This window comes from Exophiala dermatitidis (assembly GCF_000230625.1).
Source record: "Exophiala dermatitidis NIH/UT8656 unplaced genomic scaffold supercont1.6, whole genome shotgun sequence".
Taxonomy (NCBI): domain Eukaryota; kingdom Fungi; phylum Ascomycota; class Eurotiomycetes; order Chaetothyriales; family Herpotrichiellaceae; genus Exophiala; species Exophiala dermatitidis.
Window position 1 is genome coordinate 165,094 of NW_008751651.1, and position 24,880 is coordinate 189,973.

The window sequence follows — 24,880 nt, forward strand, 5'->3', positions numbered from 1 at the left end:
CCAAGGACCACTTCACGTGACCGGTTGTGAGGACAGAATCAAAAGAGACACAGCTTATTAAGCAACCTCAGGATCACGTGAATTGTTGTTTGAAGCAACTAAGACGTTTTGGGCAGTATCAATAACACTGGATTGCGCAGTTGTGACTTTCATGTTTCAAACTGTCAACATTATCGTCGTTATCTACAACCCTGGTGATGCCGCCTTCAACGTAAAAGAAGTGTCGCGACGAAGTCCCAACGAGGCAGACATCGACTACATTACCCTTCCATCTGTCTAGCTCGACGCGTCGACATCGTCAACCGGCGCCATGGCTGCCAAAGCTACCGCGATCGGATCCGCATCATGGATATCCGCCGAGAAGGAGAACGCTCTACAGTTACTGCAGAATGAGAAGGAAGAGGTGGTGTTCCCAGCACAACATCAGCTTGAATGGCTCAATGAACATATGGCGGAGATCTTCAGCAAGAGCAATGTGTAAGCTAGGATTGTACCCATGTCCTATGTGCAGACAACAGCTGATGTATACAGTGATGTGTCGAATGTCTTCAAAACCCCTGGCAAGCTGCGGGGCAAGACACCCCGGACCGGCAGGAAACGAAATGCTCAAGATGCACGAATAGTATGTTGCTTTATGATCACGGTTACCTCTTACTAATGCCGATATAGCCGTTGAGTGATGTTTTTTCGTCGAAGCCGCCTATGCGGCAGGGCCCTCAGAAGCAAGCAGACACAAGCAAACCGCTCTTTGAGATCGCCCGTGACGAAGATGTTCGGCAAACCCATAAATCTCAAGTTGATTCGGGGTACCATGATTCGATCGAGAATGAAACAGATTCCGCTGTGCAAATGCAAGGCTCACAGGACTTCGAAGTGGCACAGAAACAGCATTCGGCTTCGATATCTACAACACATGATGAAGGTTTAGACGGGGCGCAAGACATAGAGCATAGGACGACGGAGGGCTCGTTCCATTCTGCCGAAGAGGACCATGCTACCAAGGTTGTCGATACATTTCCTGACGCCGCAGCTGCCCAATCCATGGCCCAGGAGAGTGCCCCGAACAGCCAGCGCAGTGCCCAAACCGGTACCCTGGCTCAGGGACAAGCTGTCGCTCAGAACGACTTCGACCAGGACATGAGCTCTCCATCAGGCGACTCAAGCCCGGAGAGACCCCTGGTAAGGAAGAGTAGTCTGACCTTTGCTGCACTTCCTGCGCGCGCACCAATGAAGCCCAGCATTGGCGCCCGACCATCACGAACAAGTCACGTTGATATGCAGCAGCAGCTTGGCTCCTACGGCGCGCGGCAGGCGTTAGCATTGACCCAGCCGGGGCCGAGCAATGGCCCAAATGTTGCCAAGGATACCATTATGAGCGATGATGACGATGACGAGAATATCAAGATACACCAAGATACTGCATCTCCTGAGGACAGACAGGCATCTGCAATGCATTCGAAGTCGTCGACACAACGCTTGCACGAGAAGATAGATATGCTTGGAAAGGCTCCCCAACCACGCCCATCTAAATCGATACCGTCTGCCGCGATGCTATTTACAAATGACCAGAGAGACGTTCAAGGAACAATTGAACGACCGGGTAACCAGGGCCCCTTGGTCCACGATGATGAAGATGACTGGATCATGCCGTTGAACTCTCCGAAGTCTACCATGTCATCGCCGCCACCGAGCGGCGCTGCGAATAACGAGGATGATTCTGACGAGGAAGATGAATTTGATATCCGCGCTCCCGAACTTATAGCACATGAAGCAAGAATGAAAACGCCTGTTCGGATGTCTCCGAGCCCGGCCAAAATGAGGCCCGGGTATGGACATGCGAAATCAGCCTCGACAGCAACTCTGGCCTCACCTGCAAAGGCAGCAATGGCACCGCCCGCAAGCCCCGCTAAATCGATATCAGTGTCTAACCCGCACGCAACGACGACGCCTCAGGGGTCTCCAAAGCGCCATCTCGATCTTAGCGCTTCAAAATCGAAGTTACAATCGATCATGAAGACCGCAAAAGGTCTATTCACAACGAGCGCAAGCGCGTCTGCGGCAGCAAAGCTGGAAACTCTTTCCCCCAACGCTGTAAATGCCGCGGCCAATCTCATGCCGGGGATGTATCCCAATTTGGGTGCATTGGCTCAGGACAAACCCCTTCCTGCCAGTCCCGCGAAAGAAGTGAGGAGAACGCGCAGCTCCACAGAGAGGGAGAAACGAAAGGAGAAAGAGGCCCAGATCATGCATAAGATGGATGAGCAACTCGAGAAAGCACGGGAAAAGGAACGCCGGAAGATGGGCGAACACCGGAGGTTGCAGGAGCAGCCGCCTGTCTCGAACAGTATGGAACAGCCGACCCACCCGAGTCCCAAACGCGTGCCTGACGAGTCAATGCAACAAGAGCCGCCAGCGTACAACGCTTTAGCTGCGAAACCAGCACGACCGGGCCGGCCGACAAGAGAGCCCCCAGTCAACAAAGCGAAGCCAGCGCCTGTGTCCATTCGAGTGCCAACAAACTCCCAACGAATGCCGGCCAACCCTTCACACACTGCCTCAAATGCCCAAGAGATGCTGCCCGCCGATCCAAAACGCCCAGGGCTAACGAAAAAGACCAGCACAGCATCCCTACAGTCAAGCACCGGCCTTAAAGCATCGGTGCATGGTCAGCCGCCCAAACCACGGGCCCTACTCGCCGCAGAACGTAAGAAGGAGCAAGATGAACGTGAGGCCCAACGGAAGCTCGAACAGAAGCGGGAAATCGAACGCAAGCGAGCTGCACAGCAAGAAGAGGCGCGCAAGCAAGAGCAAAAGCAACGTGCGGGGGCGGAAAAGCGAGAACGAGAACGCGTGGCAGCAGAGCAAGCTAGAAGACAGGCTCAACAACAAGCCATTGAACGGAAACGCCAGGAGGCGGCCAGAAAGGCTGAGCAGCAGCGCCTGGACCGTGCCGCCAACGAAGCTGTAAGTCCATCTCGATTTCCCTGGGGGTTTCTGCTGACAATGACAATATAGGCTCGTCCGTCTTCACGCCTTACTGGACAACCTGCTGGCCGTTCCTTGATCAACCACCCACTGCCTACAAACCCGGCCAAACCGGCCAAAAGACCGTTGGAAGAAGACATTGGCTCCCGATCCCAAGCTGCTAAATACGGCATGGGCCCTCCTCAAGGTGACGCCAAGCGACGTAAGACAGGAGAAGATGAAGGTACGGCGGAGCCCGCGTTCCGGCCTGTAGTCTCGGGAGCCCCTATTCGTCAATCGCACCTGGGTAAGAAGCCGTCCATCTTCAACCATAGTTCGTACGCGCAAGCCCCGCCACCTGCCAGCCTTGGACATCTTCCACCACCCCCGAGTCGTGCGGCGCCTCCTCAGATGCAGCAATATGCCAATGGTGCCAAGATTCCTTTTGCCGATGCCCCCAATCCTCCAACACATGCAAAGACCCCAGTGTCAATGATGCAGCAAAAGACAGTCCAAACGGTCAAGTCATCACCTCAGTATGTCAACGGGGAAGCCATCAACTTACCTGAAATCCCGACCGATTCGGAAGATGAGGATTCAGATGAGGACGGCAACGCGTTCCCTATCCCGGATTGGGCAACACCAGGCCACCTTACAGAACAGCTCATTCGGCAAGAAGAAATTGATGGAGATGCTGTGTTCGGACCAATTGCGCCACTCAAGATGGAAGAGATATTCGCCAAGGGCAATAAGGATCGGTTAAAGCGGCTACGAGACCGTACCAGCAGCGCCAATTGGGCTTTAAGCGGTGATGGATTGACTCTTGAAGAGGTTCGAGCAGACCGCGAGCAACGACAACGGTTGAGGTTGGAGGGCGGGTGGAGGTTCGGGCATTGACTGGCTTGGTTGCTGGTGAGGCTCGCCTATATCTCGACCTCTTTACTCTTGTCCTTAATGCACGGGTCATTTTGGAGTGATTGAGCGTATGCTGTGTACGGATCATGTTTGATGTCTTTGAGAGCACAATGATCATGCTAGAAGTTACAGACTCGCCCACCTTAATTGAACACAGACTCCGATGGGTGCTACGAAATGTTCGCGATAGTGGGCGGCTTCTCTTTGAATAACGATCTGGACTTGCTTGCTTCAATGCAGTGTACTGCTCATACTCACTGTGTGCAACGCCTACTGAAGGTATGTAGGGTAGCCACTTGAGTGGTGCCTGGTACCGCAGTACAACCACGTGTACACAGTAGTAGAAGGTGCTAGGGATTTGTATACGTCCACTTTGAGACTAGTGCGATCGATGACGCCATCGTGCCGGGGCCCAAAGTCGTAAGGCTGCGAGACTCGGAGCTGGTGGAAATCCACGGCTCGGTACAAGAGCAGATCTGCAGTCTCAAGGCTCCTGCTGTACAGACACATCAGGCTCGTAGAAGCTCGAAGTTTTGATTCTAAGCGATTCACTCCCGGTTGTCTTGATCATATTGTCCTGTGCACAGTTTCACCCACGCAGCGTCTCTACCACAATATGGCTGCCTCGGTTTCTCGGTCCTTTCTGCGTTCCTTCACGCCGGCCGTGAGAATCCGGCCTTGTACCGCTTCCAGACCACTCCGTTCGCCATTCGCGCAAGTCTGTCGTGGATATGCCGGAGAACAGCCTCGTTTGCGTCTCGGAGTGACGGCACCGAACTTTCAAGCCAAAACCACCCATGGCGACATCGACTTTCACAAATTCATTGGCAACTCGTGGACCATTCTCTTCAGCCACCCGGCCGACTTCACGCCCGTTTGTACGACGGAGTTGGGGGCCTTCGCCAAACTGAAGCCCGAGTTCGAGAAAAGAGGGGTAAAGATGATCGGCTTGAGCGCCAACGACCTCAAGAGCCATGACAAGTGGATTCAAGATATCAACGACATCTCGCAGACACAATTGGAGTTCCCCATCATCGCGGACCCCGAGCGAAAGGTTGCCTACCTGTACGATATGGTCGATGAACAGGACTTGACCAATGTCGATGAGAAAGGCATTGCTTTTACGATCCGCAGTGTCTTTATCATCGACCCGGCCAAGAAGATTAGATTGATCATGCTTTACCCGGCATCGGTTGGCCGGAACACTGCTGAGGTTTTGCGAGTCATTGATAGCTTGCAAACGGGCGACAAGAAGGGAATTACCACACCCGTGGATTGGACGCCTGGCCAGGATGTGATTGTGCCGCCTACACTTTCCACGGAAGATGCGAAGAAGAAGTTCACCGATGTCAAAGAGGTCCGGCCATACCTTCGGTTCACTAGCGGAAACACGAAGTGAGCTTGGTCATGTAGACATCCACTGCAACATCTATCCGGGTGCGGCGAGAAAGAATGATAGAATCTACGTGAGGACTGTAAATTAACTTAAATATATAAAGAATTATACCTACGCCTTAGAATCATATTGATTGTGCCAACCAACATCCATTGAATGCCGAGTTTCGGGGACCTAGAAAGTGCCACTTGGAAATCGTCGAATTGGGACAAAGTGCCATATTCGGATTGAGGACTATCGAATCGATTTGCGGAGGCGGCGGCGGCGGCGGCGGCGAATGCCATGTCACGATTCCAGCGACTTCAACACTTCCGAGTCTCTGCCACTGCCCACCGCATTCCTGTCACTACCTAGTTATACCTAACCAATCCTGAGTTTCCTCTGCAAGTTGAACCAAACCTTTCATCAAGGACGATTACCCAGACTCACCCAGACTCATCTACCATACCACGCTTCTCCCTGAAATCCGAACCTGCGCAGCATCACACGACAGAATGGCATCCACATCACCGGCAGCAGTGCTACTCAGCCGACAACTAAAACAAATGCAATCAGACAAAGACATACCGGGGATCAGCTGTGGTCTCGTGGATAACAACATATTCGAATGGGAAGTGATGCTGATCCCCAACGAGGACTGCAAGTACTATGGCGGTATGTCTACGGCATCTCTCCACCACCCGTCCTCACGCTGTGATGCAGTGTGATGGCGATTGATCTTGAACGAAACTAACGTGATTTCCCACAGGTGGCTTCTTCCGCGCACGACTGTCATTTCCCGAAGAATACCCTCTGATGCCGCCCAAGATGAAGTTTGAAAGTCCCATTTTCCACCCAAACGTCTACCCGTCAGGCGAGGTGTGCATCTCCATCCTCCATCCGCCGGAAGAAGACAAATATGGATACGAGTCGGCTGCAGAAAGGTGGTCACCGGTCCAGTCACCCGAATCGATCTTGATTTCGGTCATCAGCATGCTGAGCAGCCCCAACGATGAAAGTCCCGCGAATGTCGACGCCGCAAAGATGTGGAGGGAAGATCCCAAGGCGTTCAGACGGAAATGTCAGAAGATTGTACGAGAAAGTATTGGCGAGGAATGACGGATGGTGTATGCTACTGTGAGTTTGGGCGGCGTTGGCATATAACGAAGTCAATTTTGGTGGCAACAAGCTGAGCATCGCTACTCAAAATTCATGGACCGTCATAAGGAATCTCGATTTCGGCAGAACGGTCGTCCTGCAGTGAGCTGCCTACTGAAGTGCATTGTGTGAGCATGGAGTTGGCGGGCGTTGTCGGATTTACATGTCAAAGGTGGTCAGTTTGTGTTTAGAAGGATGATGTGGAGCTTCGCCGTCTGTGTCTACGTTATGGAAGTGAAGCAACGACGAGTTCAATCGATGCCAGACAGACTTGCAAGTCTTCTCGTCTTTGCCTCTCCACTGATTTTGTACCATGGCATTGCTGCTTCTGATTCAGTAGGTAACTCACATTGTCAGGTCAAAGGGTGAATCCTAGACATTGTAGTTAACACCGGAGAACCGTTCCTGCAAGCCCATTAGGAGGGTCAATTGTAGACAATGAATGAGAAACTACTAGCAGTATTGGTTTCAGATAATGCTTTGTCAGATACTACGAATGGATAGTCGATCCAGCCTTACCGACTGGCGAGTGTTGCTTTGGGACTGATGCTGGTTGGGGGCGAGGCTGGCATAACGGAGATGGAGCGGGTGTGGCGCAGTCGGCGAGACCATCAATGATGGCAGCCTGCAGTGGAAGTGGGAAGCCCGGATCCTGCTGCGACTAGTAGTACGTAGTGAAACATCGCCGCCGCCCTTCAGGGTAAACGGATAAAGACGAGGTGTATCCCTCCTCTCTTCTATCCTTTAGTCTCTATCTTTCATCCTTCCCCATCCAATACCTCGTCAATCGTCCATTGTAATTATCATTACAGACAATGACGCTCTCTGGCCACTTATTCCGCCGCGGCCTCGAGGCCGCCCATGATGTGTCCGGTGTGATTGCTGCTGCTGACGATGGAAGCGATGGTCCCTCAGGCGAGGTGCACCTTTCGCCATGGTCTACCATGGTCTTCTTCCTGACGGCGGTATCTCTCTCCATCCTTCTTGGCTGCGTAAGTCGATGATGCTTCACCGTCTCCTTCCATTGGCGTGGGCTAATGTTTCCCCAGATTGCCTACACCTATGGCAACGTGCTTCCTACTCTGTGCATGATCGAATCCCCAGAAACCCAAGCCTACGTCCCAGTCGACGTCCTCGACTCCAGTGAGCCACCGGCCTACTCTCCAGAGCCTCCGTCGAAGCCTTCCGATGACGAACCTGAAGACCTGGACCTGGGAGCCCGCGCCGATCCCGAAGTGCTTCTCGTCCGCAACAAGCCTTATACCGCTTCGATTCGTGAGATTCTAGCCCACCTCAGAGCTCGGGCGGGATACTGGTCTAGACTACGCGGTCTGGGCATGTATATCGTATGGACTTTCACCAGTGGCTCTCTGGTTGGAATTATTGGTGGTGCCACTGGCAGCCGGATTGGAGTTGCGCTTGCTGCCATTGTCGTTGAAACCTTGGTCGCCAACCTCCACATGGCCTGGGTGCACATTGTCATTTCCGAGCCTAGCACGAAGAGATGGTACCAGCGCATTCCCCCGCTCAGGACATGGCCAAAAATTGCACCCGCTGTGGCTTTGTGGGCGACGTCGGCCCAGCTCGTGTCTGTACTTCCTGTTTTGGTTTCCGGGTCGTTCGGCTCCCTCAAGCATATGAAAAATCCGGAGTACGATCCTGGAACCAAGGATCTTTATGCCATCGGCGGGCAAGGCTTCATGGGCATGTTCCTTATGCTGGCCTTGTTTGTGCTGTTGCAAATCCCGGCGACTGTGACCTTCGTCAGAGTGGCTGCATCAATGCTGCCAGAAGAAGACGAGGCGATCGTTCCGTTTGACCGCACCTTCGGCGGAAGAACCACTCCGGAAATCGTGGGCGGTCAAGGAAAGATTGGTTTGGTCGAGGCGTGGAAGAGTTTCCCATGGGCGAGCAGGATCCGGTTGGTCAAGCTCATGGTTAAGGTGTCGCTCATTTTGATGGGTTGCTGGATTGGGTTCACGGTCGTTATGGTTGCTGAGGCTCACATCTTGTTTGGAGATCAGCTCGGTGACTTGATGAAGACCATGCACGGAATTGCCGGCCCTCGTTGAGACCAGATTGAAAAGATGCGAGTCGGTTCTGCCCGACGCCACCCTTGTTGGCGAACAAGATTGACGACACTACACAGAGAGAATAGCGCTTTTCACTATCCTAGGAGTTGGGGCTTTTCTAGGATTTTATGTACAATTATATTATCTCATGCCACTATGCCTTTGTATCAACGATGCATCAATATACAAGGATGGGGGAAGAACGCTAGATGCTAGACTGACGTGTCACATTCAAGAGATCTCGGGCCGACTCAGGGTGCAATAGATTGCCGAAGATACGCCTTGTTTTCTGGCATGATGTTGGTCAGCATGAATTATGAGTATTTCTGGTAGACGAAAACAGGACGGGGAAGGCTGGAGAAGGCTAGGGAGGCAGACTGCGCGGGCAAAGACCCAAACTGGACCCCACGGAGTCACGGAGGAATTTCGATGTTTGGTGCCTGGCGCCCGAGCCTCGGCATTTCGTGTCCGGAGCCTGAGCCAAACAAGATCAAGGGCACGAGATGCCAGCACAGCTTTTTTTATGGAGAGACCTGGCCCACGATCTATTTCGTTTCTCCTGCATTGCATCTGGTCTTCAGGAAGTTCTCCGAATTCTACAGGTTGTTGACAAGAAGAGCGCCGTGACAGAGCCATGATAACACCCTGATAATCGAGGCTTTTTCTCTATCGCGCGCAACTCGCTTCAGCCCCTCGTACAAGCCTCTGGGCTGTTGATCTCTCCTCTCAGCTCCGTCCCCCCGAACGAACAAGATCCAACCAACAAGAAAGGAGGCGGGTAGAACAAGGAAACACATATTCTGAGCGATCATCATCCTCCCGTTCAACACTCTGTTTTCCCAATACATCCCCCTACAATGGCTCCTACAGCCGTGCCCACGTCGGTGGAGGAGCTTCCCTCCAAAGAAGAGGTCAAGGAGCAAGTCAAGGAGACAGCAAAGGGCGCCGTGTCCGGGCTGAGATCACTAGCAGCGGGCGGTGTGGGCGGTGTTTGCGCCGTGATTGTCGGACATCCCTTCGACCTGGTCAAGGTGCGGTTACAGACGGCCGACAAGGGGGTGTATACGGGTGCGATTGACGTGGTGAAGAAGACGATTGCACGGGAAGGACTGGCTCGGGGTCTGTATGCGGGTGTGTCGGCGCCGCTGGTGGGCGTGACTCCCATGTTTGCCGTCAGCTTCTGGGGATACGACATGGGCAAGCGACTGGTCGACACGTTTACGACGGTCCCCGTGGTCAACAACACGCCGCAGTATAGCATCGGACAGATATCCGCGGCGGGGTTCTTCTCCGCTATTCCCATGACCCTCATCACTGCCCCCTTTGAACGCGTCAAGGTCCTCCTTCAGATCCAGGGTCAGAAACAGCTGGCCCCCGGCGAGAAACCGAAATACAGCGGTGGCATCGATGTCGTGCGCCAATTATACAAGGAGGGCGGGATCCGGTCCGTCTTTCGCGGAAGCGCAATGACTCTGGCTCGCGACGGGCCTGGCTCCGCCGCTTACTTTGCCGTCTACGAGTATGTCAAGCGCAGTCTGAGTCCCAAGGACAAAGATGGAAATGCCACAGGCGAGCTCAGTCTTCCTGCTGTCATGACGGCTGGTGGTGCGGCTGGTGTCGCCATGTGGATTCCCGTCTTCCCCGTCGATACTATCAAGTCCAGACTCCAGTCGGCTGAAGGCCGGCCCACCATCAGTGGCACTATCAGTAGTGTCTACCGGAGTGGAGGTATCAAAGCCTTCTTTCCGGGTTTCGGCCCTGCACTGGCCAGAGCTGTCCCGGCCAATGCGGCCACGTTTGTTGGAGTGGAATTGGCCCACAAGGCTATGAACAAGATGTTTGGGTGAAAAGCAAAAAGCAAAATTGAAAAACAAAGCGATTTTTGTTTCGTCCGTTCCATTGGCGTATGCCGGAGCTTATGAGAATTTATCGGAGGAACATGGTTCTTTAGCACGTCAGATCGGCTGTGGAAGGCAAGCGATGGCGCTGGAATCCAGCTTTGATATACAACCCAATGGAGATGGTACATAAGGTATGATGCCATGCCGTGGGAGGTGTACAGTAGATCAATTCTTACCGCAATTTGACGGCCTACGTCTGAATCTGCTTAGCATATCGAATCAAAAGAATTCGACTTGTGCAGATCGATGTTCGCGTAGCTCAAGCATACAGTACTCAGCGCCCTGTCAGCACAGCGGCAGCAGATAGATGCAGATGTTTTCAGGTTGGGCGTTGTACTCTCTGTTAAAACACAAAGGGCCGGAGTTAATCGACTCTTGGTCCGGGCGGTGTCAATACACGTGCAGACACCGCGGCCATAACGCTACTACACCGGGTTGGGTGCCTTATTATTCATCCTCCTACTAGGGGAAGACAAAAGACACCAACGTCGAGTAACTCATTTGTCTCTCACACCGTCTCTTTGGCTTGCGAATGCCTTGCTACCTCTTGTGTCAACTGTGCTCCAAGTTCCAGCCGATGACTCGGATCGCTTGACCGATTCTCCCTTCTCCCGGCTGTTAAGCCAACCACTGTAACAACGAACACGACCCGTCCATATCCTACAGACAAGACACTCTCTCCACAATGGTCCTCTCATTCATCCTCGTCCAGAATCGTCAGGGCAAGACGCGTCTGGCCAAATGGTACGCTCCGTACACGGATGAAGAGAAGGTCAAGTTGAAGGGCGAGGTATGTCGTACACTTCAACCACTGCATCTTTCTAGAACTCCTACACCCACACTGACTACACATCCTGCACCCCCGGGGGCGTGTCTTGACAACACATACCTTGTCCTATTGACACTCGAGAATGAGACGCCCGTACAAATACGTACAATTATTGACTGATATTCGTCCAGGTCCACCGCCTAATCGCGCCCCGCGACCAAAAATACCAATCCAATTTCGTCGAGTTCCGCTCCGCCCCCAGCATCAGCAACAGCAGTAGCGGCAGCGGCACCTCGGGCACCGGTGGCCACCATCTCGTCCGCCAGAACCTATCATCCACCAAAATCGTGTACAGACGGTACGCAGGTTTGTTCTTCTGCGTCTGCGTCGACGCCAACGACAACGAACTCGCTTACCTCGAAGCCATCCATTTCTTCGTGGAGGTCCTCGACCAGTTTTTCGGGAATGTCTGCGAATTGGACCTTGTTTTCAATTTCTACAAGGTCTATGCGATTCTCGACGAGGTGTTTCTTGCCGGTGAGATCGAGGAGACGAGTAAACAGGTTGTTTTGACGAGGTTGGAACATTTGGATAAACTGGAGTGATAAGAAAGAAAAAGAGAGACATTATCAGCCAGTTTGGCTTGTCTGTCTTTCTTCCTTGAGGCGACAAAGGGAGGCCGCTGTGGTTGGTCGCGAGGACATGCCGTACCGTTGATCAAAACAAAACAAAAAGTGGTCTATGATTGAGACGGATATCTACTTACCTCCTCCAACAGTATAACAATATCTGAGGACAAGGACAAAGATACAGACGACGAGCCGACGGCCGAGTGTGGTTGCTTGCCATATAAATGGCTCCTACCTTCCCGGTCCGCAGCGGAGAGCAAGCGGCACTCTCGATATGGGCTGTAGGGATGCTTTATCAACATTTACAACAGTCCATGGCCTACGAACGTACAACATGCACGGTGCTGAGGGAGAGTTTGGAGCGGCTGGACCAACTGTCAAATCTCCGCACCACATTATCTATTGAGACTCGCGCACAATGCCTGGCCCGGCCGCCTACATACAGCACACAATCAGCCAGCTGGTCAAGCATATGGTCGCTAACCAGTGCCTCCCACGAAATAGTGGTGTCGATGAGAGAGCGGCTCAGATGCCATGCCATGCCTCGCCGTCAAGACCAGTCGCTACCTCACGCAAGATAGCCCAAGCTACAGCTGCCTGTGAGAGAAGACAGGGAAAGCAATGCAGAATGCGTCATCACAAACTTGAAGCGTGGAAAGGCTAGGCACACGACTGGAGGGATTCGACAAAACTGCAGATGGACAGCGAAGTCTACGATATGTGATGGCAGTTGCAGTATATATCTCGCCCCCTGTAAAGACGACGACTCGACGCAAAACAGGGAGCCACGGCTCGTCGAATGGCTTCAATCGGTGGCATCACTGCTGAGGCATCATCTACGCTCTAAAAAGAGATCGGATGGGGAAGGGAGCGAGGGTTTTCATCTTGTCCTATTCAGGGCCGACCAAGTCGAGGCGCTCCATCGGAGGTATACCCTAGGCTGTCTCTCATTCAGGCTGGCCACAGACTTAATCCTCCACCTGGCAGCAGTCGTTCAGAGCTCTGCCTCGGCGGTCATATGTCGGCCACTGCATTGAAGAGCATCATGTTCTCCTCTCAGCATGGAGATGACATGATAGCAATATTGCCATTGGCACATGTACTAATATGCCGGGTACCATGATCGAAGCAGCATGGGCATCAGTGGGTTGGGGGTTTCTGACCCTATCCCCTTGAATGTACTCTTCCCTTTTTCCTGATATGCGCAGAGCCAATCCACCCCTTTTCGTGAAAATTCTCTTCAAGTTGTTTCTCATCTCTTTAATGCCGAGAACCTCTTTGCCAAATCATCCACGGTGGGCACCTTGCCGGGCACGCCACCTCCAGCACCACCTCCTGATCCCGCTGCAGGCGCATGATTTGCTTTAGCCGTTATTGAAGAAGTAGAAGTAGACGTCGTCGTCGGCTGTTGCTTCGGTTTTCTGTCTTCTATCTCACCACCACCAGGCAACCTGACTTTGGGACTGGGATTGTCAGACCTGGCAGCCGGCGGAGCGACAGACACGGGACTTCTGACACCACCGCCTGGAGCGAAACTTTTCGGCGGCGTGGCATTCTGTAGCGTTCCTATGCCATCTATATCGATTTTATTCGGTTTCTTGACCCCTCCTGGTGTCGAAGGCGTCACAGCGGTTTCTGTATCTGCAAGGATCGGTTGTTCCTTCATCCCACCATTATCATCATCATCGTCATTTTCGTCGTTGATTTCCCTCGCCAACTCATCCAAATCATTCGTTTGTTTCACAGGCGGCCAATCAACACCATACGTCCTGGCAATTTCCTCAAGATAAGCCTGCACCAGTTTCGGACTGGGCGGATCGACTTTAAGCTTATCAACGACCCTCGCGGGGACAATGTTGTCAATGTTGTCATTCGCCCGTACCGCAAAGTCCTTTCCAAACCGCTCAATTAACATGTTGCGCACGATTCCCAGTTCGCGCACATCGCGTGGCAGTCGGGGCGCGGCGTAGATGATGCTCGCGGCGGCTTCTTCGAGGCCTGTAGAGGAAGAGGATGTTCCGTCCAAGGACGGGTCGGTGGTGTTGGAGTGGTTGCCTTCTTTAATGTTCTTGTCCCGCATGTCCAAAAGTCCTGCCCGCGCAAGTAGGAGTTCGGCGTAGAGTTCTAGGATTTCCATCAGTTCGACGGTGATGTCGGTGTGGATGATGTTCTCAACGCGGATCCGTGCTGATGTTTCGCGGGCCTGCGAGAGTAGTTCGGCCATTTCGCGGCGCGCGGCGATTGACAGGGCTGTGTCCTTTTTTTGGGCATTGCGAAGCCGTGGGATTAGGAGGCGCAAAGTCGATTTTAATTTGATCTGAGAGTGAGGGATAATCAGTCTGGATGGTTTCGCGAATGCAAGGGAAAACAGAATGTAGGATGACTATTTAGAATAGAAGGACTGGATGGTTCGGGAAGAGACAATGAAATGAGGTTCAAAGATATGAGGGCCATTTTCTCGTGAGGTATGTATATTGGAACCAGGATGTATAGGTATGGTCAAACGGTGTTCTGAAATGAAGGCGGAGGGTTGAGATTGACTAAGAACCCCTGGGATATTGTCCTATCTTGTTGGTGCCATGCATGTCTGGACATGATCAACACAGACGGGATGGGGTGGGTTGGATTGCGTGTAGCTCAATGTTGACCTTGACCACGGTATGGAGTACCCAGGGAGCCAGTACTGATGGAGGACGAGGAGCAGAGCAGGGACAGAGAAGGCATACTGTTTGGGGTGATGCCGCTGGCATCTTTGAGAAACGCGGTGCGGTGGGGGGATTCCGGCGTGGAGTTGCGGTTGCTGCTGTGTAGGCGTTCTTCGATAAGATGCTATTCTCGTGCAATGGACCTCGCCCTTGAGGAGTGTCGCGCGACTGGGGATCGAGACGTTAGGAACGAGGCGGGATTCGAAGGAGGAGTATATATCAAGGAATGGCGGCGTTGTGGACTCGGAGGACTTGAAGTTCAAGTTGTGGTGGACAAAGCAGGCTGCGGTGATTGTCCAAATTCCAGTTGTCGCGACACAAGGCGGAGAGTTACAAGGTGGGCGAAACCGAGCCTCGTCGGCTTAGTCATCATAGGCATCTCAATGTTCACAGTGATGCATAGGTAGTACACAGTACACTGCTAAGCACTTGCTTTGACGATCCTCTCATCAGACCTGCGTGCTACCACTTGTACCGGTTCTGTGCATCAAACATGGAGTGTGCCGTGTATACGACTACCTTACTAGGTACCGGGTACCTTGCTTTAGGCAATTGGGCGGTACCGTCACAAACACAGCGGACATAAGGTACGTCGTCCATGTGGCAGCTTGAAGTTGTCCTCTATGCTTCGCAACTTGAATGATTTCCCAATCTCGAACCGTCGCAAAGAGACTCCTCGTCATTTACATTGTATATCAACAGATTGCGCTCACTCAACTATTTACCCCAAACCTCAAGACCCGTAAAGTTCGTCTTCTCAGAGCAACCCGCCGGGGGGACTCGCCCCAAGTCTTGAGCAAGATCAAGAATGTACTGCCATATGGTATCGTCATGAAAGAGACCTCAAACCACCACTTGAACCCTTCCAAGGTATACATACAAACACAATCAACAAGTATATGGGGTAAATATCGGTGCTGAACCAGAGTAAAAAAATATTCCCAGCTGTAAGCAAGTCCAATCCATGCGTTGTTGGTGTCGCTATACCGGCATTTCCAGAATGAGACGGACAGAAAGAAGAAAAGAAAAAGGGTGTCCTCGATCATATAAGGAACAAAGTGTTTCATCGAAAATGGCGTAAATGGAATAAAAGGTGTTCCTCGGAATATATCCAGCCGATGTGTCGAGGGGATTTCGACGGTCGTCTGCAAGACCAGTTGCGCTGAGATGCCCACCAGGCATGGCATCACTGTTTAAAAGCCCAGTGTGAATGCCACTTTGAGACCCATAAGGCCAGGACGTTTTCGAGCATCAGAGAGTGAACAGGATGTATAGGCCTAGCCCTGACAGGATGCTCGCGAAAGAGAACCCATTGGTAGATGCCGCCCCTGTGGCGGGTTGGATCGAAGGCTGCTTCGAGGGCGCCGTTGGAGTTGCTGTGGCTTCGATTGAGCTCCCTTCAGAAGAGATCTCTGTGCTAGTAGTCGTCGAGTTGTTGAACAATGAGAAGTACGCCGATGGACTGGGCGCGTGAGACCAATGGGATGATGTGTGCGCTGCCGCCGAAGATGTTGTCGATACGGAAGACGAGCTGGTAGCCGACCACGATGATGTCCAAGCGCTAGTGGTCGACGAGGGGGATGAAGATGATTCGCTGGAGGTTGTGGTCGATGTGGTCGAGGACTCTGTCGACGAGGCTGGTGCTGCGCTGCTTGTCTGGAAGAATTGTCCACCTTTCCACCCTTGGGCCGATGAGCTTGTGCCCGCACCACCACCATTGCTGGTGCTGCTGGTGCTACTTCCGCTGCCGCTGCCACTGCTGCTATCACCGCCAGCCGTGAAGACGACAAAGTTTGCGGCCGACCCCTTCGGCACTGTTACGACGCAGAAGGCACCACCGCCAGCTCCGTCACTAGCTGAGCCGACCATCTCGTTGACATTGTTTTTGGTTGGGTCAATAGCACAAGGAAGACCGTTGCAATTGCCATCAGGACAGTCAATCTTGACACCCCAGTCGGGCATCTCGGTACGGAATGGCGTTGCAGGTTCCAGGTAGATAGGGTTCCATCCCAGCTTGATGAACGTTTCGCCAGAAGCATCGATGTTGGCTCCGGCGACGTACGGTGACCAGTTGCCCACCGGCTTCGACTTATCACCCCACACACATGCCTCATCTGGGCCGACGCCAGGAGGATTGATGTAATAATGTGCCGCTGTGCCACACCAGTACTTTGTATCAGGTACGGCAAGATTGGCGGATTCACCCACCAAGGTGGGGATCAACATAGCCTCGTTTCCTGGGAGCACCGTCTGGCAAAACGAAACATGGGAGCCCGCATTGTTCACGACCCCGATGTTGTTCGGCGTTTCTTCACAATAAGGTCTATCCGGAAACGGCTTCTGAATGTTGCCATCCTCGTCGCAATACAGTCCGCCGTTCTGTTCAGAGTCAGTGCATTGCTCCACTGATTATCGTTAGAAAGCGACTAACCATTGACTTTGGGTATGAGTAGGACGTCGCGCTGGGGTCCCACTGCATTGACACTTGACCTGGCGGACACGCGTATGGACAGTAGTTTCCTGGTTTGCAAGGCTGATCAGGACTCATGGCCCATCCAGCATTCTGCTCATTTGGAGTAACTGCAACGAGACCAGCATCGGTCGGAAACGCGCATTGTCCCCCTCGCTTTTCCAATGTTGGTGTTACAGTTTCGGGAACTGTCCTGATTTCAATGCCATGGTCGCCATCCTCCGCTGTGGAGCGGGAGTGCAGTCCGCGGTGGGCGCGATGGCGCTTGTGAAGGACTTCAAGATGGTCGTGGACTCCTCCATGCTTTGCGCCAATAACAGAAGCTGCCAGTAATAACAGAGCGCTCGCGCTCGAGGTAAGTGTTCGTTGCCGCATTTGCGCAGGCGGTTCGTACGATCTCGCGTGACGGTTGTTGCTGTTATTGTTGCTGTTGCATGACAGTCGACTTGCGACACCGCGATATGCTTCTGTCGCGGCGCGTGACGATAAAAAACTCGAAATGAGCGACTAGGGTCAGTCCTCCTGAGGGAATGTGAGAGCTCGCGGAGCGCGCGCGACAGCAGAAATCCAACGACAGCAACCTGGCGACGACGAAGGAGCGAAAATAAAAAAGAACGGCGCAAAAAAAACAGGACAGGTCGTCGACGTGCTAGCAACGGTGAACAGTAAAGGAGACGCAGATCAAGCCCGAGCAGCAAATTGCCTGTGACGGAGAGTCGACCATGGCAGGCCGTCTTGGAGCCATGCAAGGCTGGTACATTGCCGCTCCACACGCGGTCCACTGTTTATGTTGCAGAATCGGGGAAGGTCAGGGATGTTGGCCTTGATCGTGTCGGGCCCCGGCCCGCTTGAGCGCTGTCAAATTTCGTGCAGCAAATCAGGAATACTCCGACTGAAGTTAGCACTCGAGGCTAAATGGCCGATACCAGGGATAAGCAAATCACATAGGCAATTCATCTCTTGCTCGACATTGCACATTTTGCCAACCGCTGGTTGCTGTGGGGTGCCATTTCCTGCTGTGTGGAATGTCACCCGCAATCTCGGTGTTGGATTTGGAAGCTGGAATACCTAGTCTTGGACATTCCTAACGGGCCCAACGCTTCGAGAACAGGGTACGGGTGGTCTTTGCTCTGGACGAGACCGGTCGATAATGCTGTTTCTCAGTTGTAGAAACATCCTCACCTGTTCGACGGCGATTCAGCTGCTTGTGAGCGGAAGGCAGAGAAAGAGGCACACAACCGTGAATTCACCCGAGGTTTCAACGTGTCCTTGATGAATTTCCCTGGGGGCGCCGTTGACGAATGGCGCTTTTGGGCTGGTTTGGGGTTGCGCCACAGCTCCCAAGCGCGAAACTTGCAAACTCCAGAAACGAACCAGCAACAGAAGAGTGTTGCTGCGTAGCAACAGGTGGATGATTTAGTAGAGGCATCTCGTCATTGCAGCAATACTGATATCGTGTATCTTGATCATGAGGACGACAGGCATCATCGCGATATTGACAGGATGGCAGGCGACGGCAAGCAAAAGCTCACAACAGCAAAGGCCGAGGCACGTGATGTTCGGAAAAACTGCATCCGTCTTCCGGCACTCACGTGACCAAATATCCCTTTGAGAGGAAGTGGAAGGGGGAGTACGGTACTACTCCTGTATAATGCGGGTGGCATAGAAGTTGACTCGTGAACGGGGTGTCAATGCTAATGCATAGGACTGCAGTCCCGAAAAACTGCCGGAATCGTGCCGGCTTGAGCGTGTTGCTCACCAGCTTTGATTGCAGGCACGGCTGAAACAGTACCACTGTATACACTGTTTTTATTGCTTCTCACTCGAGGTGGGCAGCTCCCTCCAGCATGAACCTTCGCCATACCCGCGCCAGCCCCAGCTTACACAGTAATGCTTCGCGAGGAGGACGAACTCTTCAACCTCATCCATCCATTCCAGTCCATCCACCCGTTCCTTCTCCTCCGTCGTGGTCCAATGTTGCCAGATGAAGTCGATATCCACCGCTTCGGCCCCTGAGCCGACTTTGTCATCTCCATTAAACCCGTGGGCCCTCAATCGTTCCCTCTGTTCCTCGAGTCCCGAGTACTTTTCAAGGGTTTGTAGCTGTATGCCCCTGCTCATGAGATTGCTGACCATGGTCCTGCCGAACGAGTCATGTGGGCGAATGGGCTCATATATGACAATTGCCAGAGGCGTGGTGGATGGGAAAAGTTGGCTCAAATGTCGCAATACAGCGTCGGCCTCCTCGGGCGAAAGGTAAATGAGACAGCATTCTGATATGATGAGAGTCGGTAGGTCTTTATCCACTCCTGGCAAATCAACGTCGGCTCGAGGAAGTTGCCGGAGGTCTAGGGCATGGATGGTGTATTCCGAGGACTTTAATCTTGCGCCGTCCTCTGAGAGCTGCACATCGGGCGAATGCAAGTCGACACCTGCCAGGGCCTTAGCGGCCTCTGCAAAAGGAGGACTGCGTAGTTGAGCGATCTTTCTTTGAGTGTTGGGTGCGAAATCAATTTCATGGTAGACAATGCTGCCCGGCATCTTCCGTTTCTGCTTCAAGCGGAAGTATCTGGTATCACTGCCGGCACCTAGCGAGAGGATCTGCTTGCGTTCGCGGCCTGTAGATGATAAAAACGTGTCCACAATGCGATCAATGGATGCGGTGCGTAGATATGTGCCTAGAACGAACATGTGAGAACGTTGGAGCGGCGCTCTCTCTCACATCCTTGGCCTACCTCGATTCATCAGAGGCAGCCGCCTGGGGACCTGTTCGTCCGAATGCAACAGTCTGGCAAAGGGGTCTTCAAGATATCCAGCTTCCACGGCGCTCAAACGAGAGGTAGCCGCGTCGTTGTCGGTGCTTTGGACGATATCGTCTTGTCGCTGGCGTCCCGAATGCCCCTCTCCGCCCGAGTGTGCCGCTGGGTGGCCACGGCCCCTGCCTCTGCCGCGTTGACCGCGACGCAGCGTATTTAAATTTGGTATTGTTGTATGAGACATATTCAGACATGTACCAAAAGTCCAAGCGCGAATTGGATCGTCGAGCTAGTTGCCGAACCTGATTATATAGTAGGGTCGAAGGGCGTTGAGTCTTCGGTGTTTATCGTGCCAAGAACCAGAAGTACCTGATATCCAGAATATATCTCGAGTCTAACTTCAACTAAAGTCGAGGACTTCTCGCTCAACTTCCAACCACCCATCCTGTATATATACATATACATATACGTATCGGGCCTCCAGACCAACATTCGACAAGGTATCGCGCCTTGAACCGCTGCTTCTTCCAGTCGCATTTCCCGTTGCACGGCGCTGCGCGTGTTTTTAATCCCAGCCTCATCGACATACCACACTATGGCTTCCGGTCCGAATACATTCGTGACCATGGGGGTGAGTTTGACTACTGGGCAGCTTATTGTTGGCCCTGCTGGACATGATCTGAAAGACATAGGTCTTCACAGCCGAGAAATTCCAAGGCAACCCGCTGGCAATTGTGTCGGTCCACGGAAACTCGCTTTCCCAGGAGCGCAAGGCTCTGATTGCAAAGGAGTTCAAATACTCGGAGACTTGCTTTTTACATGATGCTCCAGCACCGGGCCAGCCTCGGACTCTCGAGATATTTACCGAAATAGGCGAGGAATTGCCCTTCGCTGGGCATCCTGTAAGTTCGCGACGTGGCTATTATACATGCGAAAAGGGCACTAATGCAGACAGGTTATTGGGACAGCACATTATGTGAGACATCGCTGCCGTCGAGGAGTGTAGATCTCTAACGATAGGCCCTTAGATCTTCCAGTACCTTGAGAAGATGCAGTATGGTGGACCGGCCGACCGTGACAACCAACGCCAGACCGCTGTCCTATTGACCAAGGCCGGAAGGATCCCAATTTTCTTCAACCCTTATCGCCAGGTGGCAGCCTGCGCTGTGCCTCATAACTTCCACGTCCATTCACAACGGGTCCCTGTTGACAAGATCATAGCAACCCAACCACATGTTCAAATCATTCCTACCATTGACAAGGAGAAGGGCAAGACGTATCCTCTCGTTTCGATTGTGAAAGGAATGAGCTTCGTCCTCGTCGACCTGACCGACAATCCCCCATTCTTTGCAGCGGTTCAAGCTGGCAAATCACCTGAGGTGGAGCTTGATGAGGAGTGGTCGCCCAGCTTCGTTGGCTGCATGTACTACAAGCTTCTGCCCAACCTGGAACAAGCTGGCGAGCCGCCTATACACAATGTGCAAGCTCGAATGATCTCCCACGGCATTGAAGACCCCGGCACTGGAAGCGCCGTTTCCGCCTTGTCATGCTATCTGGCACTGCATGGAGTAGCGGCGGCTCCTGATCAAACGACCCAACCCAAAACAGAGGAGGACCTGGCGAAGAAGGCCGAGGAGCTGAAGCTTGAGCCTAAAACGGAGCGGAAGGTATTCGGCATTCAACAAGGCGTGGAGATGGGACGTGTATGCACAATTGCCGTGGAAGTGGACGTCAAGACAGACACAGACGGGTCGACCAGCATCGCAAATGTGATTCTGTCTGGCAGGGCTACCATGGTGACCGAAGGCAAACATTTTGGGTAGTAGCCTGCAGCCGTTGATTTCAGCTATGGGCGTCCAAAATTCGAAGGAGACGCGCCCGGAACTGGACCAGCCGGTAGGTAGGAGCGGGTGGTTTGGTGTCGAACCTGCCTGGTGCAGGAAGGATTTCTAGCCCCAGCTCGGAGAGGGTGAAGATCAACGGCATCTTTAATGGTGCGCCATTATGATGACAGATCAAACCCCGCGGCGTGCAATGTAGGAGACATAGTTTAGCATCAGAACAAGACTAAGCAAAAGAGACACCGGAAAATAGGGAGTAGGATGAATTTGACCTCCTCTCCTCCCTGGTTCGTCTAAACTCCCGAACATGTTTCGCCTCATGTTGAGACCAGGGATCGTTTATTCGGCAATCGGCATAGACGAAGCTTGGCCAAAGCTTGGCCTGGACTAGGAGAGATCTGTTGCACGGATACAGTGCAAGCGAATGCAGGGTTGCACGGAGTGCATGCAGTGTAGGCGGGAAAAGTCAAGGGCGTGTCTTGAGGACTATTTTTGGTAGCACCTCAATCATCGACTGAAGCGGAGTATCTCGCTCCGGCACGGAGTAAAAGAAAATATAAGGCTGGGACATCAGATGCAGTGGATACACAGGCGAATCGTGGCATTGAGGAAGGGAGACGGAGGCATTGGTGCAGGAAGTTGTAGCAGGATGTTGATGGTGAGAGAATGGACAGGCTGCGAAGGCTCGAATGGGGAGACCAATGACGTCGATAGGAGCTCAGACAAGGCTGGCGCCAGGGGAGACGTAGAGGGCGCCAAGCACCACTACGGGCCTTCTAACCACAGCACTAGTCCTCTTGTCGCTAGCCGCCATACTCTGTTGCAACGTCTAGTCCACCGTTAGGCTGCACTCGCTACAACCGCCCGTTTCAGACAAAGTGCCTTCTCCCTTCTCCGACACGCTTCGAAACCCTGTCAGCTTCATCCTCGTCTCTGCCTCTGCTGGGCGTCTCGATTCTAGGTCACTTTGTTCTGTTTCCAAAACATTGGCAATGCTTGTTTGCCTCGCCGGCAGCCGTGCGGCGCCATGCTGTGACCGACCTGTAACCTGCGAACCTTGCTCCCTCTCCTTACCCGACCTGACGCACCTGGAGGTCGTTTGTGTCATCAATGGCTGTTGGAAACGTTTCCAGCCTCAAGGGAAATCACCATGAACGGTGCATCCGTTCCCTTTCCGGTGGGTGGGACTGAAAGGCTGCCAAGTGCAAAGCATAAGAGATCGCATTCTTCCGTCTGGTTTCTTGGTTCTCGTATCATCATCGTGGCAGTGCCTCTCCATTCCTTTCAGCTCCGGGTGTCTTCGACGCATCTCTGCATATTTTCCTTCGCCGCTCCTTTGTGTGCTTATTTTCAACCGCGTTGATCGCGAGTTCTTTCGTTATTTGTTGCTTGTGCAAAAGAAAAGCCCCTGTTCGCATCACCAAGTCCAGATCTACCAATTGCTTCCCTCTCACCTTAAGCCTTGTTCCAATACAGTGCCCAGAAAAATGAAGACAACTCAACTTTTGACGGTAGCCGTTGCTGCCTTGGGGTTTGCCTCGTCAACTGTTGCCCAGCGCGGTGGTAATCGAGGCGGTGGGAACAACAACAACAAAGGTGGCGCTGCCGCTGCATCAGCTACCACTGCCGCTGCTGCCACCGCATCAAAGGGTGCGGCCACCGGGAACAACAACAATGGCGGCACTAGCAACACCAACACCGGCGGTGCCGGTGGAAACAACGGTCTTGCCCTGCTGGCTGCCAATGTTCAGAAAGCCAGCAACTCCCCTGGTGGCTCGGGTGACGCTGGTCAAGCGCCTTCGGACACGTATGTTACTTGATCCAAGGAAAAGCTCTCCCAAGTACTGACATCTGATAGTGACCCGGCGAACTTCATCAATTTCTGTACTGGCAAGACTCTTACCAACGGTGCTCAAGTCACGCAGGGATCCTGCAATGGTATCGTTATGGGTGACATCCCGTCAAACAACAACATGGTTTCATCCATAATCCTGTTCCCTGGCCCGGGAGATGATATAACCCCCAACCAATCCTTCAACGTCCAAGTACAGATCAGCAACCTTGAAGCCGGTTCATTTACTGATCCAACCGCCACCTATTATGCGGCACCCCAAGCACTGAAAAACGGCAACGTCGTTGGTCATTGCCACGTTACTATCCAGGATTTGGGCGGCAACATTGCCACCAAGACCCCTCCTGACCCAAAGAAGTTTGCCTTCTTCAAGGGTATCAACGACGACGGCAATGGTAACGGTCTCCTCCAGGCTACCGTCACCAATGGTCTCCCGGCTGGTGTTTACCGCGTCTGCACTATGAACAGTGCTTCTAACCATCAACCTGTGCTCATGCCTGTAGGTGTTTAGCCGCCCGATCTTGTGTTCCTCCGTGCTAATTACTGTTCAGGTTGCTCAACGTGGTGCTCAAGATGATTGCACGAAGTTTACCGTCGGCCAAGGCACCGGCAATGCAGGCAATACCGGAAATGCCGCTGGCAACACCGCAGGCAAGGGCGGCAATACGGGTAACACGGGCAACACTGGAAATGCTGGCAATGGCAACAAAGGTACTGGTGCCGCCGCCGCCTCCTCTTCTGCTGCCGCTTCTGCCACCACCTCCGCCACCGGATCAACTGCTACAAATGCCACTGGAAAGACCGGTACTGGAAAGGCAACTACTGGTGCTGGAACTGGTGCAGGAGCAGGCAACACCGGTGGCAACACTGGCAACACCGGTGCTGGTCGCGGTGGACAAGGCGGACAAGGTGGTCAAGGTGGCCGAGGAGGAGCTGGTGGTGCCGGTGGTGCCGGTGGCAGATTCGGACGAGGAAGAGGAAGATTTGCTGCACGCGACTTCATTGCATAATGGACTCGACTTACCTGCCTGGCGCCGTCTGTTGATCGTTGACTCGATGCATGGCGCCAGTTCTAGTGGTTGACCGGGCCTGGCTTTGACGCAGCGTGCAAGCATTTTCTTTACCTTTTCTTCCCTCTCTACATAGAGTGTATTGTATGACCAGATATCGCGAGTTTCCTTTTTCTAGCATACGGGGGAGTGCAGCACCGAATGGGGGAATGCAAGAGTTGTCATGTCTCACATCGGCTTTGGAAAGGATTGGTGATGGTCCTCAAACTCATGTCGTGATAGCTCCTTTCCAGGTTGGTATTTGCTTAGCATACCTTAGGTACCTAGGATATGATAGAGGATGGAACCAAAAAAAAATGATGAAAACAGAATGAATGGGTTCATTGTTCCAACTATCTGTAGGTTGAAGTAATAAACAAGAAAGTAAACCAAGTGAGCCTACTAGTATATCACCAATTTGCCT

General features: G+C 52.9%; 11 protein-coding genes across 11 annotated transcripts; 8 read left to right on the forward strand and 3 right to left on the reverse strand.

Annotated features, from left to right (window-relative positions):
• Nucleotides 1–310: 310 nt before the first annotated feature.
• On the forward strand, nucleotides 311–3,861 carry HMPREF1120_06895 (uncharacterized protein; the record flags this gene model as incomplete). Its single annotated transcript, XM_009161106.1, has 4 exons — nucleotides 311–477; nucleotides 532–622; nucleotides 670–2,964; nucleotides 3,016–3,861. The coding sequence occupies 4 exons, from the start codon at nucleotides 311–313 to the stop codon at nucleotides 3,859–3,861; spliced, it is 3,399 nt and encodes a 1,132-aa protein (XP_009159354.1).
• Nucleotides 3,862–4,495: 634 nt separating this feature from the next.
• HMPREF1120_06896 (peroxiredoxin) lies at nucleotides 4,496–5,278 on the forward strand (the record flags this gene model as incomplete). The annotated part of the gene is made up of 1 exon (XM_009161107.1): nucleotides 4,496–5,278. One exon carries the CDS (start codon nucleotides 4,496–4,498, stop codon nucleotides 5,276–5,278), a length of 783 nt encoding a protein of 260 aa, XP_009159355.1.
• Nucleotides 5,279–5,769: 491 nt separating this feature from the next.
• HMPREF1120_06897 (ubiquitin-conjugating enzyme E2 G1) lies at nucleotides 5,770–6,373 on the forward strand (the record flags this gene model as incomplete). The annotated part of the gene is made up of 2 exons (XM_009161108.1): nucleotides 5,770–5,929; nucleotides 6,024–6,373. The coding sequence occupies 2 exons, from the start codon at nucleotides 5,770–5,772 to the stop codon at nucleotides 6,371–6,373; spliced, it is 510 nt and encodes a 169-aa protein (XP_009159356.1).
• Nucleotides 6,374–7,227: 854 nt separating this feature from the next.
• HMPREF1120_06898 (uncharacterized protein) lies at nucleotides 7,228–8,484 on the forward strand (the record flags this gene model as incomplete). The annotated part of the gene is made up of 2 exons (XM_009161109.1): nucleotides 7,228–7,404; nucleotides 7,462–8,484. 2 exons carry the CDS (start codon nucleotides 7,228–7,230, stop codon nucleotides 8,482–8,484), a joined length of 1,200 nt encoding a protein of 399 aa, XP_009159357.1.
• Nucleotides 8,485–9,341: 857 nt separating this feature from the next.
• Nucleotides 9,342–10,331, forward strand: HMPREF1120_06899 (MC family mitochondrial carrier protein; the record flags this gene model as incomplete). Its single annotated transcript, XM_009161110.1, has 1 exon — nucleotides 9,342–10,331. The coding sequence occupies one exon, from the start codon at nucleotides 9,342–9,344 to the stop codon at nucleotides 10,329–10,331; it is 990 nt and encodes a 329-aa protein (XP_009159358.1).
• A 739-nt stretch (nucleotides 10,332–11,070) lies between these two features.
• HMPREF1120_06900 (AP-2 complex subunit sigma) lies at nucleotides 11,071–11,759 on the forward strand (the record flags this gene model as incomplete). The annotated part of the gene is made up of 2 exons (XM_009161111.1): nucleotides 11,071–11,175; nucleotides 11,346–11,759. The coding sequence occupies 2 exons, from the start codon at nucleotides 11,071–11,073 to the stop codon at nucleotides 11,757–11,759; spliced, it is 519 nt and encodes a 172-aa protein (XP_009159359.1).
• Nucleotides 11,760–12,495: 736 nt separating this feature from the next.
• HMPREF1120_06901 (uncharacterized protein) lies at nucleotides 12,496–14,782 on the reverse strand. The gene is made up of 2 exons (XM_009161112.1): nucleotides 14,510–14,782; nucleotides 12,496–14,100 (listed from the first exon to the last, which is right to left on the reverse strand). The coding sequence occupies exons 1-2, from the start codon at nucleotides 14,531–14,533 to the stop codon at nucleotides 13,036–13,038; spliced, it is 1,089 nt and encodes a 362-aa protein (XP_009159360.1). The 5' UTR covers nucleotides 14,534–14,782; the 3' UTR covers nucleotides 12,496–13,035.
• A 171-nt stretch (nucleotides 14,783–14,953) lies between these two features.
• Nucleotides 14,954–18,449, reverse strand: HMPREF1120_06902 (SUN domain-containing protein (Adg3)). Its single transcript, XM_009161113.1, has 2 exons — nucleotides 16,920–18,449; nucleotides 14,954–16,867 (listed from the first exon to the last, which is right to left on the reverse strand). The coding sequence occupies exons 1-2, from the start codon at nucleotides 17,331–17,333 to the stop codon at nucleotides 15,740–15,742; spliced, it is 1,542 nt and encodes a 513-aa protein (XP_009159361.1). The 5' UTR covers nucleotides 17,334–18,449; the 3' UTR covers nucleotides 14,954–15,739.
• A 141-nt stretch (nucleotides 18,450–18,590) lies between these two features.
• On the reverse strand, nucleotides 18,591–20,128 carry HMPREF1120_06903 (uncharacterized protein). The gene is made up of 2 exons (XM_009161114.1): nucleotides 19,694–20,128; nucleotides 18,591–19,636 (listed from the first exon to the last, which is right to left on the reverse strand). The coding sequence occupies exons 1-2, from the start codon at nucleotides 19,956–19,958 to the stop codon at nucleotides 18,768–18,770; spliced, it is 1,134 nt and encodes a 377-aa protein (XP_009159362.1). The 5' UTR covers nucleotides 19,959–20,128; the 3' UTR covers nucleotides 18,591–18,767.
• Nucleotides 20,129–20,309: 181 nt separating this feature from the next.
• On the forward strand, nucleotides 20,310–21,537 carry HMPREF1120_06904 (uncharacterized protein; the record flags this gene model as incomplete). The annotated part of the gene is made up of 4 exons (XM_009161115.1): nucleotides 20,310–20,345; nucleotides 20,407–20,616; nucleotides 20,670–20,690; nucleotides 20,743–21,537. 4 exons carry the CDS (start codon nucleotides 20,310–20,312, stop codon nucleotides 21,535–21,537), a joined length of 1,062 nt encoding a protein of 353 aa, XP_009159363.1.
• Nucleotides 21,538–23,042: 1,505 nt separating this feature from the next.
• On the forward strand, nucleotides 23,043–24,417 carry HMPREF1120_06905 (uncharacterized protein; the record flags this gene model as incomplete). The annotated part of the gene is made up of 3 exons (XM_009161116.1): nucleotides 23,043–23,362; nucleotides 23,414–23,906; nucleotides 23,959–24,417. The coding sequence occupies 3 exons, from the start codon at nucleotides 23,043–23,045 to the stop codon at nucleotides 24,415–24,417; spliced, it is 1,272 nt and encodes a 423-aa protein (XP_009159364.1).
• Between the last annotated feature and the right edge of the window lie 463 nt (nucleotides 24,418–24,880).

Excerpts from the sequence above, each read along its gene's own strand:
- HMPREF1120_06902 (XM_009161113.1), bottom strand. The coding sequence starts at position 17,333 with ATGCGGCAACGAACACTTACCTCGAGCGCGAGCGCTCTGTTATTACTG. Across the intron at positions 16,868-16,919 it reads ACTCATACCCAAAGTCAATG|AACGGCGGACTGTATTGCGA; the intron begins GTTAGTCGCTTT and ends GACTCTGAACAG.
- HMPREF1120_06901 (XM_009161112.1), bottom strand. The coding sequence starts at position 14,533 with ATGCCAGCGGCATCACCCCAAACA. Across the intron at positions 14,101-14,509 it reads CAGCGGCATCACCCCAAACA|ATCAAATTAAAATCGACTTT; the intron begins GTATGCCTTCTC and ends CCTCACTCTCAG.
- HMPREF1120_06903 (XM_009161114.1), bottom strand. The coding sequence starts at position 19,958 with ATGTCTCATACAACAATACCAAATTTAAATACGCTGCGTCGCGGTCAA. Across the intron at positions 19,637-19,693 it reads GCTGCCTCTGATGAATCGAG|GCACATATCTACGCACCGCA; the intron begins GTAGGCCAAGGA and ends TGTTCGTTCTAG.